Source organism: Botryllus schlosseri, chromosome 14, assembly GCF_051294905.1.
Source record: "Botryllus schlosseri isolate E-star chromosome 14, Bs_hap1, whole genome shotgun sequence".
Classification (NCBI taxonomy): Eukaryota; Metazoa; Chordata; class Ascidiacea; order Stolidobranchia; family Styelidae; genus Botryllus; species Botryllus schlosseri.
This window is the reverse complement of record NC_137249.1, coordinates 2,598,270-2,619,530: the sequence shown is the minus strand read 5'-3', so window position 1 is coordinate 2,619,530 and position 21,261 is coordinate 2,598,270. Positions and strand designations below refer to the sequence as shown.

The following is a 21,261-nucleotide window of genomic DNA, read 5'->3' as shown; positions in this document are numbered from 1 at the left end:
AATCTATAACTATAGATGGACATTGGACATATCCAGATTATACGTCGACCGCTCGTTTCATCACGCTAAAATCTTCCAAAAATGCATGGATCTCAGACTCAAATAGCTTTTAAATATCCTTCACTAGAATTTATCTAACTTCGATACATATTAGGGAACTAAGCAAATATAATTAGAATAGCTTAATATGCCATATGTTCTATCCCATTGATAGGTTACCTTATCTCATCGTTACAATTCATGTTTCTTCATGAACGAGATTATACAATACATCGTCAGCACATGATTGGGCGGTTATTATGCGGTAACGAGGATGAATATTACGGCATTTCTATTCGCTTTAGCGGGAATTTCTGCAGGTTCACTTAGCGATTTATTTTCAACCCGCGTGAAGAACGCTAATCTCTATTTTCAACAGCGCAAGGATGTATGGAAGGGCAAACGTACCCACTATGCAATGATGCTTGCTTGCCTCAGTATTATGTATGCGTGGGAGGTAAGAACCACCAGGACTCTTGTGAGCCAGCGCGAATGCGAGCCTGTGTTTTCAAAATGTTTTAGGAAATGAAGTCGAGCAGTCTTGTCCATCCGGCCTCGTATTCGACGAGTCGTTCGGAGCTTGCAATTGGCCTACGAACGTACCCAGTTGCACAGGGGTAAGACATAAATGAACACTATTGAGCACTAATTAGTAAATCCTGCAGAAGTTACATACCCGAGTGTGTGGATTATCGTTTCCTTCTAAAAAAAAGGACATTCAGGCGTCCTACCGGGGACACATTTCAAAAAAGTCAAAAAATAGGACGTATATGGTAACCCTACATTAAACATACTGATTACAGCATTTTATCAATCTTCCGTCGAGACTAATCCTTTAAAAAATATTTCCATTGGGATGTATAGAATTATCTATCACATACTTTTACAAAATATTAACGCGAAATTGATATCGTTATGGGTGCAGGCGGGCGTGGACGGCTGTCTAGATGATTTCGGCAATCCTATAAGCGGTATGATCTTCACGAAATCTAGCGACTGCGCCGAAGGATACTACTATGAGTGCAACGAAGGTATCATGTTTTTCAATGCGTATTGGCTCCTTAGAGTACATTAATGAGCGATTGTGCGTTGTTGTTGTTGTGAACCTTTGGCCTATAGCCAAAATAAATGAAGAATTTGAGGGGTGAAATATTTTCAACAGTGATCCGCAAAGGCATAACGTAATTAACCAAATGATACCTGAGAGTATGTCGTTTTGTTATGAGTAATTTGTTTAGAAACTCCAGACAACGTGTTCGGCCGCAATTGAAGATACTTTGATGTTGTGCGCCGCTGTTTCAACCCCATTCGATTTGTATATAGGCCTTATGCACCCTCATGTACTCATGAACCTTTGTCAGAACAAAGTATATCGCTCCACTTTAATGAATTTGATGACCGACACCCATATGCACTGTTAGAAAAATCCGTAAATTTACACCTTTTTGGGCAGTAAACGAGTTTACATACGTGGTCGTAACGAAAATTACTGTTATTTACGCCGTATTCAATTACGGACATGAGATCGTAATTCGATTCACCGAATCAATCCGTAAATTTACACCTTTTGAGCAGTAAACGAGTTTACATGCGTGGTCGTAACGAAATGTACTGTTATTAACGCCGTATTCAATTACGGACATGAGATCGTAATTCGATTCACCGAATCAATCCGTAAATTATTTCATTTGTCACACGTATGGGTGGGCATTTCTTGTGGCCAAGAAAGAAAGATTTTGATAAAATTGTAATTCCATATACAATAGGGTTACATAAACGCGTAGAGTATTACGATTTTGCTAGTACGATTTTAGCACGGCGTGTCAGAGATTGCTGACAATCAGCATTTTGAATATAGGCATTTATAGATATAGGAATTCAATATCGCAACAATCAATAGTTTCAAGTTGACATAATTTCAGTAGGCCAGCCGCTCTAATACCAAGTAGGCTTAAGAAAAGATTGTACGGTGGTACATCGACTTTAAGGCTTATAATCATCTTTATATTTAATAACAACAGGAGCTAATCAGGCGCAAAGTCACTCAACTCGCAACTGTCATAGTTGAGTGACTTTCATCAGGCGGGAAGCCAGCGATAGTTCTTTTGTTCGATATCCCAGGGGATTAGCGAGGAAGATTGAGGTTAAGAATTGCCAGACTGGAAACGGCGTTGTTCTCGACAAACAGTTGCGGGTGTGACACGGGTTTCTTTCATATAACAAGGAAGATCAGTATATGTTGGCACATTATTCCAAGCTTACTGGTAGGGTTGATGGAAAGGAACACATCATTCGCATAATGGACAGTAGCTATGGTGCCTCATTCAAAAGTAAGTATAAATAGCTATCCTTATATTTTGATATAGATAATGCTATGTCACTACATTACTCGGTCGTGATTATATTGTCTGTCGCAGACAAAAGCTCAAAATTCGTTTTATTTCAATATTGAGTGAGAATGTTTGCAGACGGCCCCGTGGATATACTCAGATATCGCAGATATCGCAGGTATCGCAGATATCGCAGATATCACTACTGTGGATATACTCAGATATCGCAGATATCGCAGATATCATTGTGGATATACTCAGATATCGCAGATATCACCAAAAACCGCAGACATCGAGGTCATATAAAGGTCACGCTTCGTTTAGAGCGCAGATATCACGTCTTAAGCATGTCTAGGTCGATTCAGTGCGCAGATATCAGGTCCGGACCATGCCTGGGGGAATTTTGTGCGCAGATATCAGCTCCGGAGCATGTCCGAATACAAATAGTGCGCAGATATCAGGTCTGGACCATACCTGGGCTCTTTTCGTGCGCAGATATCAGCTCCGGAGCATGTCCGAATACAAATAGGGTGCAGATATCAGGTCTGGACCATACCTGGATTCTTTTGGTGCGTAAATGTCAGCTCCGGAGCATGTCCGAATACAAATAGTGCGCAGATATCAGGTCTGGACCATACCTGGGCTCTTTTGGTGCGCAGATATCAGCCCCGGAGCATGTCCGAATACAAATAGTGCGCAGATATCAGGTCTGGACCATACCTGGGCTCTTTTGGTGCGTAAATGTCAGCTCCGGAGCATGTCCGAATACAAATAGTGCGCAGATATCAGGTCTGGACCATACCTGGGCTCTTTTGGTGCGCAAATATCAGCTCGGGAGCATGTCCGAATACAAATAGGGTGCAGATATCAGGTCTGGACCATGCCTGAGTTCTTTCGGTGTGCAGATATCAGCTCCAGAGCATGTCCGGATACAAATGATGAGCAGATATCAGCACCTTGCCCTAACCAGTGCGCAGATATCAGGTTTGGCGTCTTTTTCATGCGCAGATGTTAGCTTTGGAGCATGACCGGATACAAATAGAGCGTTGCGACGGTCAACTTAATCGAATACGCAGGTAGGGCTAGTCGACAAACATGGTAAATACTGTTTAAACAGCTAAATGAGAAACTCCGACCATCTGCGCTTTGTTCGGCTCACGCATTAGCACGAAATCCGAGCCGTGTCGGATTCTTCGGGAATGGTGTATATTGGTAGTTAATCCGAGAATTATCAACGAAAAACTCAAATAACTCCGCTTCTACTAGTTGGAATTGATTCAAATTTGTTTTGCATCGTCTTTGAAGAAAATTCAACAATTTTGGGGGGTTGACAGGAAAATTTGAAATTTTTAAAACATTTTTTCTAATAAATTAAAAATTTAAATTGGCTATGCGGTGGCTTATATACTTGTTAGAATTGAACCAAATTTGGCGTGCAACGGTTTTTAGGGTAACCTGACAATTTAATCAGTGAATGGCTGGAATCCGGAAAAAAAGTTATTTTTGAACGACACTGTACTCATGACACACAAAACCTGAAAGTACCTCAGATTTAAACCGCGGTATAAATACAGTAGCCTAGCCTACAACATTTTAATCCAAATTCTGCATGCTCGTAGTAAAGTAAAATGGTATGCACGTATAGGCACGTAGGATTTATGACCGCTATATAATTCTTAGTTCGTTTATGTGGTTTGTTACTGGTCAGCTCTGACCAGTGACCAGGCCTGACCATTTCCATCCAGACATGATGTGGAGTTGATATCGACCAAAGAAATACGCTCAGGCATGGTCCAAACCTGACATCTCCGCAATATTTATATCCAGACATACTCCGGGTCTGATATCTGCGTATCGCTTGGCGTCAGCATGCTGCGGACCTGATATCTATGCAGGAAACAGCGCCAGGTATGGTCTAGACCTGATATCTGCGCACTATTTGTATTCGGACATGCTCCGGAGCTGATATCTGTGCACCAGAAGAATCCAGGTATGGTCCAGACCTGATATCTGCGCACCAAAAGAATCCAGGTATGGTCCAGACCTGATATCTGCGCACTATTTGTATTCGGACATGGTCCGGACCTGATATCTGCGCACTGAATCGACCTAGACATGCTTAAGACGTGATATCTGCGCTCTAAACGAAGCGTGACCTTTACATGACCTCGATGTCTGCGGTTTTTGGTGATATCTGCGATATCTGAGTATATCCACAATGATATCTGCGATATCTGCGATATCTGAGTAAATCCACAGTAGTGATATCTGCGATATCTGCGATATCTGCGATATATGAGTATATCCACGGGGCCTTTGCAGACAGCTATCTTCACTGTTATCTTTTATAAAAGGAACCCATTCTCTCTTCAGGGCGTTGAAAAAGGTGAAGTCACTGAGGGTTGTCACCACGATGGAAATAATTTCGACAATATGCGAAATGCTTCAATCGCAATCATATACGGCTTCTATTGGCATGCTCGAGACTCGGGTTACTATGTTCATACTTTGATGAGCCAATCTCACAAATATTCAGGCGAATGGTAAGCAAAAAGCCTTCTTTTATTCATAGTTGTTAGGCTATACTTCTCGTTGATAAATTACCTTTCAGTGGAGAGACGCGTATACTTTCAGTACACGAAAAAATGTTTACTACTCAACTCAAATAATTACAATAATGATTGATTCAGATTCGAGTAGTCGAATCATTGTAGTCATTTGTTGCCATTCACCATTGTTTGACAGATGACCCCAACAATCAAACAAGTCCAAATGATGTCAATGCAGGTGTGTTGTAATAATCCATATCTGTTTTCAGGAAAGTGTTTAAGAAGACTTTGTGGAGGCGGCTCCAAATCCGTTCTTGATTGCAATTGGTAAGTTATTGTTTAGATTGCAATGCAATAGTTTTGGACTTTTGGAAGTGACATTTTATGCTTATGATTACACCAATTCATGTCAGCATGCGTTATATAATTTTAGGAATTAGCGTGGGAAGTTAGCGGGAATGCATATATTAAAAATCACAATTTGGAAGTGATTCGAGTCGATTCAAGTCGAGTCGCGAGTCAAGTCACATTACCAATTATAATACTAACTAATATGACACAATTCAAGTAGGCGCCAATAGTTGAGGAGTATATAAACTGTAGTCGAATTCATTTTCAATAAAACAATAGGTTTGGTTAATGGTTAAGGTAAGAACAGAGAACAGAAACAGATATTTTGCTAATAAATTAATTTACTAGTTGTTTACCACAATGTAAACTGTAAGCTTCGAACACTTCGTTTGTGGTCAATTTATTTGCGAGAGAACAATGGCGGCTCAGTAAAACACACCATAATGGGATAATTGGTAGCTGTCACTGGTTACGCCAGCGTTCTGCGAACAATCCGAACATATGCAAGATTCATTTATTTTCATCGACACCGATAACTTTATCACTTGGAATTGACTCCTGAATTTTGCTCCTAGTCACGAGTCAATCTACATTTCTGATACGTCAAGTCAAGTCGTTTTAGCAAATTGACTCGAGTCAAGTCAAGTTATACAAAAAGATGACTCGAGTCAAGTCTTGACTGGAGTCATCCCAACACTGGTTTACCATAACCACCTCTAAATTGGTATGATTTATTAGGATGCTAATCTGACTACAATACCCGTGCATTTTTAGGCTCGACCGTCCACTGTACAGACAAGTTTCTGATAACCGCCAAAAATCGATCATTTATTCGACGGAATCCTTCTACTCTGCAGTAGCTTATTTCTTCGTCTGCTTATATGTCTTCAATATGGAGTACCCAGAAGAAGCAACAGCTACATTGGAGCTCATGCAAAGGTGAGCTATGAGTGACAGTGAGACCACAATTGAAACAGATTATACTAAATTCAATTGATACTAATTATGCACCTGGACTCCCCGAAACACGTTCTGATCTCGACTATGCCTACCTTTATATGCTTTACAAGACAGCAACTTCTATCTTTAATTCTTGTCCCAAGCAGTCTCTGATGCTACTCGAGTAAAAGTAATCAATTACATAATTGATGCACCCCATAACCACTAGTGTACTTGTGTAGAAGTGCTTCACAGTGGCCAAATGGCGGGCCCGAGAGAGTGACCCACGGTGTAATTTTCTAAATTGGCCAACCCTGGTCTACGTAAATCAGGGATGACCAAACCGTGACCCGCGGGAAGGTTTAGAGGGGCCCGCTAAGTAATTCTTGAAGTTAGTTATAATTTCAAAAAATTAATTACCCAGGTGATTTATTGTGAACTTGCGAGGCCAAACAAAAAATTGATCAGCCTGGTTGCGAAATGCAGGATGTTGATGACTAAAATATGAATATAACGCAGTCCTTGCCAAGCCAAATGAGCCCAGCGCTATACAGTGGCGACCCACAATATTTCAAGTGCCATTATTATTGACCGAATTCATTCATTAACTTTGAATAATTTTTGCGCTTCCTCTGAAACGGTTGGCCACCCCTGACATGAATCGTACTAGAATACACCATTACTATCAGCTGGCAATCGTTTTGATTCTTTTTCCCTGTTAGTAATATCTAGCCTATTTCATTTATAGGTACTTTGCTGGGATCGCAGAGCAGGGCTCAAAGACATCTAAAAGAAGAAAAACTGACGTTCACCCTAAAGTGATAAAGTTTGCAAAGTTGCTGAAAAAAGTTCCATGAATACATCAATAAATGCTTGACGCTGCATCATTTATTGATGATTAGTGTGTGGGCCGTAATTTCATTGACTGTCTGGAAGCAGTTTTCAGTTTTACAATAGGGAGTAAATTTACTAACAAACCAGTAATAAATCTTACTGGAATCAGTATTTAGTTTTACATTTAGTCAGTTAATTTACTAGTAAACCAGTAATAAATCTTACTGGAATCAGTATTTAGTTTTACATTCAGTCAGTAAATTTACTAGCAAACCAGTAATAAATCTTACTGCTATAACACCGTAATTTAATTGACTTTCTGGCAGCAGTAATTACATTTACAAATGGCAGTAAAACTGCTGCCTGCTATTTGAGCAGTAAATTTACTGGTATTTTTTTAACAGTGTGTTTACACATATCGAGGAATTTGTCTTCGCGACGAAACTATATACTATATCGGGCAGTGTTTGGAACTGTGACTGCAAAATTTTTCTTCTTTTAATTCGTTACGGTGCATGAGAATGAGTTGACTAACATGGTACTTTGCCTAGCAGGCACTGAAATTCAACAGAAATGTAGCGACAATGACATTTACAATATGGATTCACTACAGTGCCGAGATCCCTCCACAGTGACCGAGGACTGCACCGAAAATAGTATCAAAGGTATCTTGATATTTTCCATCAAGAACTATATGCTCCGTAACGGTGATTCAATTGCTGTTGTCAAATGTAGAATAATCGACAATATATATATTTATATAAGAATGCCCAATCCTCCTACAGTCACGTCTACGAATACAACCTCAGTCTAGTGTCCAAGTAAGATGTTAGAATGTAGGCTTTATACATGATATGCTTTTAACTTAGATTTATAGCACAGATCCATGCCCAAATATTGCTCAATGTCTATTACTAGAGTAGTATTACATATTACTTTACTACTGAACAGCAATATAGCGTAATACTGAAGCGTCCGGCTTCCTGATCGGTAGGTCGTGGGTAGGGCTGGCACAATGATTCGAGTACTCGAATCTGAATCGAGTATTAATTTTAATGATTCGAGTCGAGTAGTAAAAGACGATTTTTTCGAGTACTGGAATTATACGCTCCTCGCCTCTGCAAGTTTATTTACTAGCGACAATTACAGTTTTACACTACTTTCCATTGAGAAAGCTTTGAAACCTTGATTGGCCGTGTCGCAGCATACGAGACATATAGTACAAAGCTACGAACGTTACTGGAAATAACACATTTCCGAAGTCATGATCATCTCACAATATTGTCAAGAAGTGCAATGAAATCGGTATGGTCGTAAAAATATCAACGCATCTTTAATGTAACGGATAACAGGCATTATGTTCTTTGTGGTAGCATTAAAAGGTACATATTTGAATTTTGACATTGGCATTATGCTGTGACGTCATAATGAGTAATACTCGAATACTCGACTCGAAGCATAATACGTGATTCAAAATCGAATCACTCGTGTACTCGATTTTGCCCAGCCCTATAGTGGTGGGTTCGGTCGGTAGGTCGTGGGTTCGATCAAACCCACGATCTCCAACGAGCTGAACCAGTATCATCCCGTAAATCGGGGGAGAGAGTGCAGTGTGGTGAGCGTCGGTACCATCCAAGCAGGCGGTGCGGGTTCGATTCCCGCCGTCGGGGGTTATTCTGGGCTCCCCGTCCCCGTGTCGTTGTTCTTACGGCGATAAATAAAAGAGCCAAGAAAAAAAAAACCGACGAATAAAGAAAAAGAGCAAGAAATAGTTTACTAAAAAGGACCGGCGAATAAAGAACAACATCGAAGAAGACTGTGACATCGGGCACCAGGTCGAGGCGAGGTGGATGCCAGTTCAAGAGACCACAACTGGTTGGTCGATCGTTCGGCATCCCCCTATCTGTTCATTATATCGCATTGTGTGTATTGTATATCGCATTGTACATTGTCTGTCTTGTGCAGATGAAAATATAATCTGACGATTGATTAAAAAATGAAATAACTGTAGATGGACATATCGAGATTATACGTCGACCGCTCGTCTCATCACGCTAAAATCTTTCAAAAATGCGAACTCAGACTAAAATAGTTTTTAAATATCCTTCACTAGAATTTATCTAATTTCGATACATATCAAGGAACTAAGCAAATATAATTAGAATAGCTTCATCTGCGATATGTTCTATCCCCTTGAGAGGTTGCCTTATCTTATGGTTACAATTCATGCTTTTTCATGGACGAGATTATACAATACATCGTCAGCACATGAATTGGGCGGTTATTATACGGTAACGATGATGAATATTGCGGTATTTCTATTCGCTTTAGCGGGAATTTCCGCAGGTTCACTTGGGGATTTATTTTCAACCCGCGTGAAGAACGCTAATCTCTATTTTCAACAGCGCAAGGATGTGTGGAAGGGCAAACGTACCCACTATGCAATGGTGCTTGCTTGCCTCAGTACTATGTATGCGTGGGAGGTAAGAACCACCATGGACTCGTGTGAGCCGGCGCGAATGCGAGCCTATGTTTACAAAATGTTTTAGGAAATGAAGTCGAGCGGTCTTGTCCACCCGGCCTCGTATTCGACGAGTCGTTCGGAGCTTGCAATTGGCCTGCGAGCGTACCCAGTTGCATAGGGGTAAGACATATATAAACACTATTAAACACTAATTAGTAAACCCTGCAGAAGTTACATACCCGAGTATTGGGATTAGCGGTCCCGTCTAAAAAAAAGAGGACATTCAGGCGTCCTCCGAGGACACTGTCAAAAAAGTCATAAAATAGGTCGTATATGGTAACCTTAAATTAAATGTACTGATTGCAGCATTTTATCAATCTTGCGTCGACAATAATCCCTCAAAAAGTATTTCCATTGGGATGTATAGACTTATCTATCCCATACTTTTACAAAATATTAACGCGAAATTGATATCGTTATGGGGGCAGGCGGACGTCGACGGATGTGTAGATAACTTCGGCAATCCTATAAGCGGTATCTTCTTCACGAAATCTCGCCTGTACCAGCGCGTACTGCACCATATATAGAAATATATAATTATATATTGTTTAATTAATTACACTCGACTCTTAGCAAAATCCACAAACCCAGGCTGTGCAAACCGAAGGAATTCGTGTATAATCTAAAAGTAGTACATTGAGTATACAAGCCATCCATGTTCGCCTCGGTTATTCAATTTTTTGTGACATTGGCGTCATATTTGGTGATACCACTGTTGATGTACGAATTTCTTTTGAAATTTCTACGAGTTCCTGACGATTACCCCTGACTATAGTGTCAGCCGATAATATCCGGGTTGATTTCAATCTGGATATATCATTCAATAGTATATTGAAGTTCTGTACCTCCAATAGGCTGTTGATAAAGGAATAACATCTATTTCTTACCAGAAAACTGTCAAAATGTACCATTACAACAAAGTGCTGATACGTCATTATTTCCAGATCGAGATGCCATGACAGTCTAAGTTGAATTTTCTCCGACGAGCGACATTCGGGATCGATCTATATTCGTAATTAGGCATATATATCACTGGATTGTTGATGTTTCACGGTGACGGTGCAGTTAATTGAAATAAATCGCGACAACGCGTTCAACTATAGATAACCTTCGATGTTTCGTGTAATGGTGTAATATTTCAATAACGTTATGAATGCCTGTAGCCCATGTTTTTGTTGTGTTAATGCTAGAACAGTCAATAGTGAAGGTACTTGACATATGTATGATAGAAAGTTTATTACAACTGACAGTTACGACACTATCGTTGCCAGACGAGTATAGGCTGAGATCTTCATTCCCTAATAGCAAAAATAGTTCGGCGAATCACAAATGAGATGCCTTCGTATTTAATCTACATCTTACAGAACCGGTATCAACAATAGCGTACGCAGCCCAAGGCTACAGATCACATGTCCCAAATTGTGTAAGATTCAGAAAAAACACAATCGAAGAATGGAAATTTCGTAATCCACAACTGCGAGTCACTTGTACATCAATTACTCCAATAAACGAGCGGGAAATCATCGTAGGGTAATTAGCGAGAAACCCCGTAAGTGAAAGGCAAGCGTGCAGGCATGCAGGGCGGTTTATTGAGTGCTAATTTGGTAAAATGAGTTCAATGATAGCTTCAGTACAGGAATTGCTTAGTCACTAATAATGGCTGGGCACAATAATTCGAGTTCAATTCGGGAATAAGTCTATACTTTAATCACATTCTGTCGGATCCCGTGCCAAATATTTCCATTCCACTCTCGCAGGAAACCTTCGAAGGCTAGTGTCATGTCTTAGCGGTTAGCGCATACCAAAGTATGTTTAGAAGCAGACGAGTGACCATGACCAATGACCATACTGTCGCGGTCATTTCTGCTATCGGCTGTGTTGTTGCTCATTATGCGCTGCAATCGACACCAGCCCACCGAGACCGACAGCGAACGATATTCACGCAAAACTATTTCAGACGAAGACATCCACAGACTGTTGACTGCGAATAAGTCACCCTAGCAAGACATAAATCCGCGACAGTTGATGAAAAGTATGGATAATATTCATCGGCGTTTCCAGTATACGTCATGTTGCCGTCTGATGATGTAATGAAGCCGATCGGCGATTCGCAAAATAAAGGTTAGCGACCTGGACATGTCCGTTGATTTCTAACCACATGGAAATCCCGTGTCCATTTTGATATCCTCAAGATCTTGAATAGTCTGCTTAAATTAAATTCAAACGCGAGTTTGATGTATGAGTAACGATTTATACTCGTTCAAACATCATTCCCATAAATTCAGTCACAATTCACCCAGCCGTGCCGAGCCATTGATCAGGGATTGCCAACCTTTTCGCACAGCTTTTGGGGGAAGCAGACGGCCATGCGTACAGTAATAGCAATTATGTAATTACGACCTCGTCAACCCCCGTATATCAAGACTTGGAAGAAAAAATTTGCCGTGCCAAAATTTGGACATCAATCGTTTTGTGTTCACAATAGAGCAAACTTTCTTCTTAGGACAGATAGAAACATGATGTCTCGGCAGTTTTTGAGCTATATATCATGACTGTACGGCCAGTGGTTGCCAAGATGAGCAATTTTATTTCCTTGCGCGCAGAAATTGGTGGTTACCGGCTGGAAACTGGGGTTAACCACCTAACGTCAATTTATATTGAAGTTTTAGATAATTTGTCGGGATATATAAAACCGTTTTTACGATATAAAACAAACAAAAAATTTCACTCCACTCTATTACGCAACTATTCTTGCAATTTGAAGTACGGGTGTATCAATTTATTTTCCTGGCCATTTCATGACTGTAGCCCATTTATTGGATTGATCAATATTCATATTGGAGCAATCGGTAATAGATTCATATCTTTATCGTGCATGTTATCGTGTTGTATTCACTGAGTTTGATGTAGAGAATCAATTGGAATATCAATGAATTCAAAGTGATTGGGCACGAAACTTTCAAATTAGATATTGAATCCTAATCCTTCCAAAGATTCAGTTATATGTGGGATGAAACGAGATTCTGCATTTCGTTATGAAAATGTCGGTTTGCATACTAAAGATACAGCACGCTGGACATCAGTCGTACTCGTAAAATCAGCGCAGCGCAACAAAAATCGTCGGAAAGCACTACGAAATACTTGGGCGAAAGTAAAAACGTACAACGGATCGCGATTCATCACGGTTTTCATCGTCGGGCAATGGTACAACGACGTTGGACAAGATCCAAAAGCCATAATAGCAGAACACAAAGCATTCGGCGACATTCTCATGGTTGATATTCAAGACTATATTACGTAAGTTACCATTAAACGGGACGATACAATGTTCCTTCCCATTCTAGTTGCTGACGATTACTCGTGAATATATTATTCAAAACAAGACTATTACGTACAAATTTCTTGATCGAAGGTGGTCAGTAACGAAGTACTTCTATTTTATTGGAGTATACTGAAAGTAGGATTTTGCCTCCTTGCGATAGTTACTCGAGTAGTTATGATTTCAAACTACTTCCACTTAGACTTAACATTATTTTAGGCAAAAACACTAAATGATTACACTCTTAATTCTGGAAAGTTATAGTGATATAAGTTTGCATCGCCTTAATGTTATTTGAATACTTCCACTTCTCCTTGAACAGTTTTTTTTTGGGGGGGGGAATGACATACAGTTTACAATTTGGGTTTAGGAAGTACAAATTACTTTTGTGATAAGTTTACGAGTGTAATTGACATAAGAGTCTCAAAAAACAGACCCTGTTTTGAATATATTTTTTAGGATTATACATATTTGTATGGTGTCATCAGTCATTCTACGTCAGTCGGGAAGATACATCTTGCAATTTTGACAGTAGCCACACCCGCTAAACTGCTAAAAACAGCGTCCCCTCTACCAAATTTACTGTTTGAAACTATATTTACACGAATATAGTTTTCAGACCTTTTTGTACTCCCACTTGAAGTACTTTTGACTTATATTGGAAATTACTACATATTTGAATGGTGTCATCAGTCGTTCTGCGTTAGTCGGGAAGATACATCTTCCAATTTTGACAGTAGCCACACCCGCTAAACTGCTAAAAACATGAGACCCCTCTGCCAAATTTACTGTTTGAAACTATACGAATATAGTTTTCAGATATTTATTTTACTTCCACTTGCAGTAATTTTGACATGTATTGGAAATTATTACTTTTTACTTATAATCGTGTAGAAATTTACGGCGTAACTTCTCCTTCTAACTAGAGCACCAATTACTGAACTTACTGCAACTATACCTACTTTGACCACCTGTATGGTGTTGATACATGCGAAGATACATCCCTGACAATTACTCACTTCTACCGGTTTTTGACTTCGTCATTATCATGATCCAGGCATATTCCAGAGAAAACCCTAGCGGGAATGCAGTGGGCCGCCGAATTCCTACCGAAATCGTGGATATACTCGAGTGCAGACGATGACATGTCGTTCCATCTCCCCAATTTCGTCAGATACATCGACGGCAGTATCGAAAACATGCTGTCTAAAACGCACACAGAACCAGCTCTGCAAAGTTTGCCGATAATGTGCGTGTATTGCTACCGGGACGTCGACGAGCCTGTTAGAAATCCGAAAAGCAAGTGGTATGTCTCAAAGGAAGACTATTCTCCTGACTATTGGCCTCCGCATTGTCGAGGCGGGTGGTATTCTATGCCGGTTGCTTTGGTGGGGAAATAATACAACGTATCACGAAGCGCAAGATATCTCGCAATGGACGATGTGTGGATCACAGGTCTAATGAGGATGAAGTATTTAGGCGATGCACATATCGCTGGGATATTTCGAAGCGTGAAATCTTTAGCTAGACTTATGATCGATGCGGCCCCGCTCGCGACACGTAATAACACTGAGCTGCGGACTCAGGCGTACGAAACAGCCGATGAGGTTATTGTCAGTCACGCGGGGGGTAATATCAGAGGGAGAAGAGTGAACGTGACACGTACGTTACTGAAAAATTGGAGGGATTGGTACTCTGCTTTTCCTGAGTTGAAAATGGCACGCGGTAGCTAAATTGTTACACTACCAGAAGAAAACGAGCTGGAATTATATGCATCAAAAGTTCCTAACATATGGATAGCAAGACGATATGGTCAAAGTACTTAGCGCCTCGTGTAATCAGTGACTTTGCTATTCAAATGTCACGTAAAATTAAAGCTTCTCGTGATACTGACGCTGTTGGCATATAGGTTACTCATTATAGCTACTGGTTACAGTATACTGTCTACTGTATATAGTGTACAGTGGTCAGTAACGGAGTACTTCTGCTTTTACGAAGTACTGCAGTAGTTTTCCGCTACTTAAATGCTTTCTCAAGTAGGTCTAATTTTCCGCTACTTCTCCTTCTACGTCGTAATATTTTGTGATCTACTTACTTACTTTTCGCTCTTTTCAGTTTGTGAAATAGAAGAAGTTTAATTCCGTGATCAAAAAGGTAGCCCGAGGAATTTCGGGGCTGTTTTCACGGAGTATCAACATTTAATTTTCATAAAAGTTTAGTAAAGCTCGGAATTTTCGTCGCGCTTCGCGCACAGTAGACTAATATGTTTTCACGAACGTATCGGTGAATATAATTTACGATAGCGGGTTGCGTGGTTCCGTTCACACCACATTGTCGCCCATATGAAATATTTAATCACAGTAAATATGGTCCATCATAACGTTTGAAACTACCGTTTCGCAATCTACCATTTACCTATCATATCGTAATCTAGCAGCCCATGGCGTGTGCTCATCTGGGATATTGGACTTTGACTTTTTGTTAGCTTTACAAGGTTTTAGCAGACCACTGTTGAAACTTTCTAGACAAAATACATGAAATATATTTCCCGCTTTTTAGAAGTAGTAGGCTATATATATTTCCCTTTCAACTCCAAGGGAATTGAAAGGGAAATATATATACTACTTTTAAAAACTTTCTTTTGTCTCGAGAACATAAATGTTGAAGTATAAATGCTAGTGTAGTGCCTCCTATTTTCCGACAATAAAATGGCATTTTTACGATCAGCCATATTTTTATTACCGTTTACTAATCGCGCAAAGTGTTAACACCGTATCCGACACAACTTCTCCAAATTCCTCTTCAACTAAACTACGGGCCTTCTAATAAGGGGGCGGGTGCTATATCATGATATTTTCTTAATCGGATGTCCGAGTAAACAGAGGATTCGTATTGATTCCCATATCAATGCTATCATTTTCATCCCATGATGCGGACGAATGCTTATGCTGTCGAAAATGTATACCTCCTGGGATGCATCAATATGAATCAAGCTCTGCAAATTTCGGATAGCTCAATTTGCTGCTTTAGACAGTCCATGCGAACGTTTTCAAAACTACTTACTCACTTGAGTAGATTTGACGTCATTCAATTCTACTTCTACTTCAAGTAGTTTTAGGCTGATTTTAAAAGGACAACTTCTACTCGTGCTTGAGTAGATTTTTGTGTCTCTACTTCTACTTCAGTAGCTTTCTTGACTACTTTGACCACCTCTGATAGTGTACAGTGTACGGTATACAGCAGGGGTCGGCAACTTTTTGCTAGTCACGGGCCAAATGTCGAGTGTACATTCCTGTACAACTCGTTGGCAGCCGTACTTTTCATACTATAATTCACACTCACTGCCGTATATTACGCTGCATTTCTGCGATCTCAATCACCACAAAAAGAGCAAATGTATTCACACTTAAACAACACAGTATCAATGTGACCATAGTGAAGTGAACTATATGGTGTGGACACAAACAAATCTCACGGCTCAGTGAAATTGGGTAGCTCACACTTTCCATTTGGCTAAAGGCAATTTAGCGGTTATTTTTGACCGGCTTGCCGAGCGCGAAATTTGATAAAAAGGCTATCAATCGATAGCTACCGCGGTACTGATTGCGAAAATTTAAATTTTATTCTGCTCGTGGCCCTGGAACCCCCCAAAATCAGCCTCGAATATTGCATGTAACGGAGTTTGGTATTGTGACGCAACCATGCCGTCTAGGAGCAGGTAAGGAGCAGCGCAAACCTCAAGCGTATTGGCCATTGTTGCGCAACCGATTGAGCATTCACACTCCCACTCTCGTGCGCACTTGCTCCTGACCTGCTCCGGCGGCATGGTTGCGTCACAATAGCAAACTCCTTTACAATACAATTTTCTAGGCTGATTTTGGGGGTTCCAGGGCCACGAGCATTAGCCAAGTAGAATGTGTGAGCCGTGAGCCACTGTCCACACCATATAGGATACCATGAAGTGACACTTGATGATGCTTCCTTTTATAAAGTTTTTTTTTATCATCTGGTACCAAGTCAGATGAAGCAAGAAACATAACATTTTATAAATAAGCAACGGATATGCGCGATCTTAGTTTGCTCTTCGTGAATTTCATTGTTGAAAAAAATTGTTCACGTGTTGACGTGCTACCAAACATAGATGTCTTCTCTTTTGCATGGTTGGTCAAGCTGGGATAAAGACCCCTTTCAACGGGTACTTTTTGTAGAAGTCAAGCAGCGATATGCCCTTTGTGTGAAATATTTCCTTCAATGCGTCACTGCCTCGCATTTCAATAAAGTTCATTTGAAATGTTGTGGGAATGGTATTGACGTCCACATCAAACGTAGTACTGAATAGCCTGAATTTATTTTATGGAGAACGAATATCGGAAAAGCGGGAGGAAAATTCAGTAACTCAATTTCGTATCGCAGTGACAAATGCATTATTTCATCTAGGTTTGCTCTCTTCGAGTGTAGGAAAGTGAGCATAATTTTCTTTGTCCAATTTACATTCCCTGAGTCGCAGTTTTGTTTCAATTTGTTCAGATGTGACGTTAAAATTTACTAAGAACAGCAAGCTTAGATAGGCTTACCTATTCCGAATCACGAAATTATGTGGCGTTGATAGTTTTCTTTCCAAAGAAACTTGCTATTTCATTTCTCAACTTACACACTCGTGCAAGCATAACTGCTCGACATAGCCAGCAAGCATCGGAGTAATACAGGACATCGCCATCTATATTATCTGCTTCTAGTAAGATATGTGGAGAAACTGTCGGTGATTCAGTAGGTTGCCGACCCTTGGTATACAGCAGTGGTTCTTAACCTTTTTTCCTCCAGCGCCCCCTTTCAAAAATTATCGTGCTCCAGCGCCCACCAACCTCATATTGTAAGGAATGTAATAAAGACAATGAGTAAGAGGGAGGGCTGTAACAGCACTTCGTCAGCCCCCCTAAAAAAGATTGCCTTGCGCAACCATAGCGTGATAAACCAAACTTCTGAAGGCTTTGCCCTCAAGAACCCCGTAGCGTGATTTCGATGGTCAGCAAAGTTTGTGTGGCCTGGTCGCCCTAGGTACCAAAATTTTCTATAATGCCTGAATGAATAGGTGGTCATTACATATATAAGTCGCTATAAACTTTTTATCCTCTCAGCCCACGTAATCAGATTTATCAGTAGCGCTGAGTGAGCTGTTGTTTGGGAAAATAAAGTGCACGTAATTAATAATTAAACATATTTGGGCGTGCCCGTAGGTACAATTAATTCGTTACCTGGGCCGTAACAGCACTTCGTCAGCCCCCCCCCCCCCAAAAAAAACGTTGGTCTTGGGCCCCCCATCGGGTGGTAAACCAAACTTCCGGGGGGCTTCGCCCCCAGACCCCCCTTCGGCTATCAGCTATTTGCTGAAACTAGTCATCTACATTGGGTGTCCATTTACTGAGGCAGCTATTCTCGCCTAGACGCGCGAAGCGCGAAAAATCTCACTAATTAATGATTGAATTGGTCAATATGATCGGGAATTGCATGTATATTGAGATCAATTTTTACCCTCTCTCTGCTCGCGTAAACAGATTTACCGGTAAAGCTGAGTGATGTGTGATTGAAAAGGTAGGACCCCTCAATATTAATTATACATCTTCGGGCGTATACCCGTTGGCAGGAACGAAACGGTACTTCGTCAGGCCCCCCGAAAAAACTTGGGTCTTGGGATCCCATAGGGTGATGAACCGACCGCCCCCATCACGTCGTTCGCTTTTGCCAGGAATCAGCTGTACTGTTTAGCGAGCAAGTGCCAAGCGCGAAAACTTTCGATAATTCATAACAAAATCGGTCAGTAATATCGGGAATTGCATATATATTGCTATCAATTTCTTGTCCTCTCTGCTCACGTTACCAGATTTACCGGTAGAGCTGAGTGAGGTGCAATGTTCCCTCTAAGCTGCGCACGTGCGCAGGGCTTACACGGTCTCTGCGCACAGAAAATCTACGTTGCGCACAACAAATCCGAAGTTATGACTTTTTTTAGTCGTTGCGCACTGTTGTCCAAGGGTCAGCGCAGTGAGTTGTTGAGTGCGCGCAGACTCATCAAAACTTTGAGCGAACATTGTGAGGTGTCTTGGAAACTGTAGGGCCCGTAACTGATAATTAAACATATTCGGGCGGGCGAACACGTTGGTATGACTTCGTTGCATGATGTTATTTCGTGACCTCCTGTTTGCTATATCAAAAAATATAGAATCGCCCAACAGAGATATCGCCCAACAGGAATATCTAGTTTTAGATATCCCTGTCGCCCAATCGTACTAAACTAAAAGACGCACACGATTTCAGAGTGGTATTTCTTCACTTGCATATAATTTTTCCCTGCCAGATGGAATTCGCCTTCTGGGGTTCAGATTGCCAAGACAGGAACATTCGGTGCCAGTCATTTAGGCGCCCATGGACAATTAAACCTATTAGCCCTTTTGTGGGCTATATATAACGAAGTTTGCGGTGTTAATTTTCTCTGAATACTCATTAGGGATATGTCCTACCACCACATCATCTACTGCGAAGCCATTTTTCTCCAGCGCCCCCCATACCGCCCCCCTGAGCCCAGCGCCCCCCATATCGCCCCCTGAGCGTTTCCGCCCCCTTCAAAATCGCCAGTGCCCCTTGGGGGGCGCTGGAGGCAAGGTTAGGAACCACTGGTATACAGTATATGTACATTGTACACGTACTATAGTTATAGCTATAGCCTTGACGAGAGGCGTGCAAGCTCCGCCCCGCAAGCAATGCCTGCGTTATTGCAAGTCAAATTATATAATCAATGGACGAAGACACTTCTACCATCACAGAAGACACCATGCACGACTACGATCAGATAAAGACCTACAATTGAACATCCTAAACAACATAAATGCGGCAAATATTATAGTAGTAATCAATGATCCATTGTATATTGTGGTTGCTCTCATCGTTCTGTTAACTATCCTAAATCAACCGTTATAAAGCTTCAACACCCGATCCAGTATGAGCAATTGAGCATCTCTATTCTCGGTGAATATTCCATTAGTGGTGTGTTCTGTGTTGTCATTCGGTTATTTTTATAGTCGAAATTGTCTCTGTTGTGCGGTTGGTTATGTGTTGATATATACCCCATTCTGTACAGTGTATACTTGATACTTGATACTTCTAAATCAATACTAGCCAGTCTTCAGGATTACCGGACCACGACCTAACATCGACCTCGCCCTACGCCACATGCCACCTCATTCTGTCGCTTCCGTCTTATATTCTCTGCATTACTTTTCATTCAGTGTGCATGCCTCTTGTTTACTTCGCCTAGGCTAAGGTGGGTGTCTGATCTTAATGGCTACTCCAAGTTGTTTCGACACCTTCCTATCTTTTCATTGTATCGCAGTCTTGTGACGTTTTAAAACGATGAAAATATTAATAAACATGATTGATTGATTGATTGAATGATTGATTAAAATTCTTTCTACATTTCTAATTTTAATTTAATCATATGTACTGACGCACATTCCCGATGAGAGCCAGTAAAAGCTTAGACTGAAATAAAATTGACAATATGAATATCTTGTTTGTTGTAAACTTTATTAGTGGTCTTATATCCAGCACAAGAATATCTTTCACCATGTTAGTAATTGATCAAGTAAATATACATTTACTTGAGTATTCCAGATCAATAGAAGTACTTAAGGGAGGTGGCGCTAATGGTTTGTTCAGATGGAAACTGGCGGCGAGTCAAAATAGTTTGGTAAACTCTAACCATGATCGTTCAATCAAAATCCTTTGATCGTCTCTAGAGTCTACTATTTGAACAATATGGAGTCAATTGCAACAAGTGAAACAGTCTGATGTTATCTTTTGATTTTGATTTTAAATCTCAGTCTTCTTAACTGAGTTACATATGCAAGTTTATACGTGATGTAGCGGACCGCTGGTCCTTGACGTATCTGTTACGAGGGAACTACATGCTTTGCTGTAGTACTGCGATTACCATGTGACCCACATACGATTGCACAATATCCTGGCTCGTATTCCTCTGTCTCGTACGGCCTAGTTACCGTTATAATCACTTTGTTTACTACGCAATATTATATTCACTTCGCTATCTTGCCGCGCATTGCGCAAGTCTTTGCCCTTTTTCGTGCAAACCTCCCTTTTTCGTATCGCTCGGGTATAAACACCCGATCTATTTCAAGTATCATCAGACTCATTTTACTACGCTACCTGACGTACGTCTCTCTACTGCAATACATCCGTACCGAGTGAAACTGTGGGTTAAGAAGTCGCCAACGCCTAAGACAGCAAGCTACAAGCAAGTCGTTCAGCTACTCACTGCTCCAGCACGACACAGCCTAACAGTTACAGTGAACAGTAGATATACCT

At 40.7% G+C, this 21,261-nt stretch overlaps 2 protein-coding genes and 1 long non-coding RNA gene across 3 annotated transcripts; all 3 read left to right on the top strand.

Annotated features, from left to right (window-relative positions):
- The first annotated feature begins 250 nt into the window (after positions 1-250).
- LOC145456205 (chondroitin proteoglycan 2-like) lies at positions 251-10,728 on the top strand. The gene is made up of 8 exons (XM_080334293.1): positions 251-359; positions 419-496; positions 562-656; positions 965-1,070; positions 7,594-7,707; positions 9,448-9,525; positions 9,592-9,686; positions 10,511-10,728. The coding sequence occupies exons 1-8, from the start codon at positions 314-316 to the stop codon at positions 10,523-10,525; spliced, it is 627 nt and encodes a 208-aa protein (XP_080190419.1). The 5' UTR covers positions 251-313; the 3' UTR covers positions 10,526-10,728.
- Positions 1,570-7,114, top strand: LOC145456215 (uncharacterized). Its single transcript, XR_013920522.1, has 5 exons — positions 1,570-2,369; positions 4,743-4,912; positions 5,188-5,245; positions 6,044-6,208; positions 6,957-7,114. It is a non-coding gene; the product is annotated as an uncharacterized LOC145456215 (long non-coding RNA).
- A 68-nt stretch (positions 10,729-10,796) lies between the features above and the next one.
- On the top strand, positions 10,797-21,146 carry LOC145456203 (beta-1,3-galactosyltransferase 5-like). Its single transcript, XM_080334292.1, has 3 exons — positions 10,797-11,687; positions 12,629-12,863; positions 13,943-21,146. Exons 1-3 carry the CDS (start codon positions 11,636-11,638, stop codon positions 14,283-14,285), a joined length of 630 nt encoding a protein of 209 aa, XP_080190418.1. The 5' UTR covers positions 10,797-11,635; the 3' UTR covers positions 14,286-21,146.
- Positions 21,147-21,261: the final 115 nt, after the last annotated feature.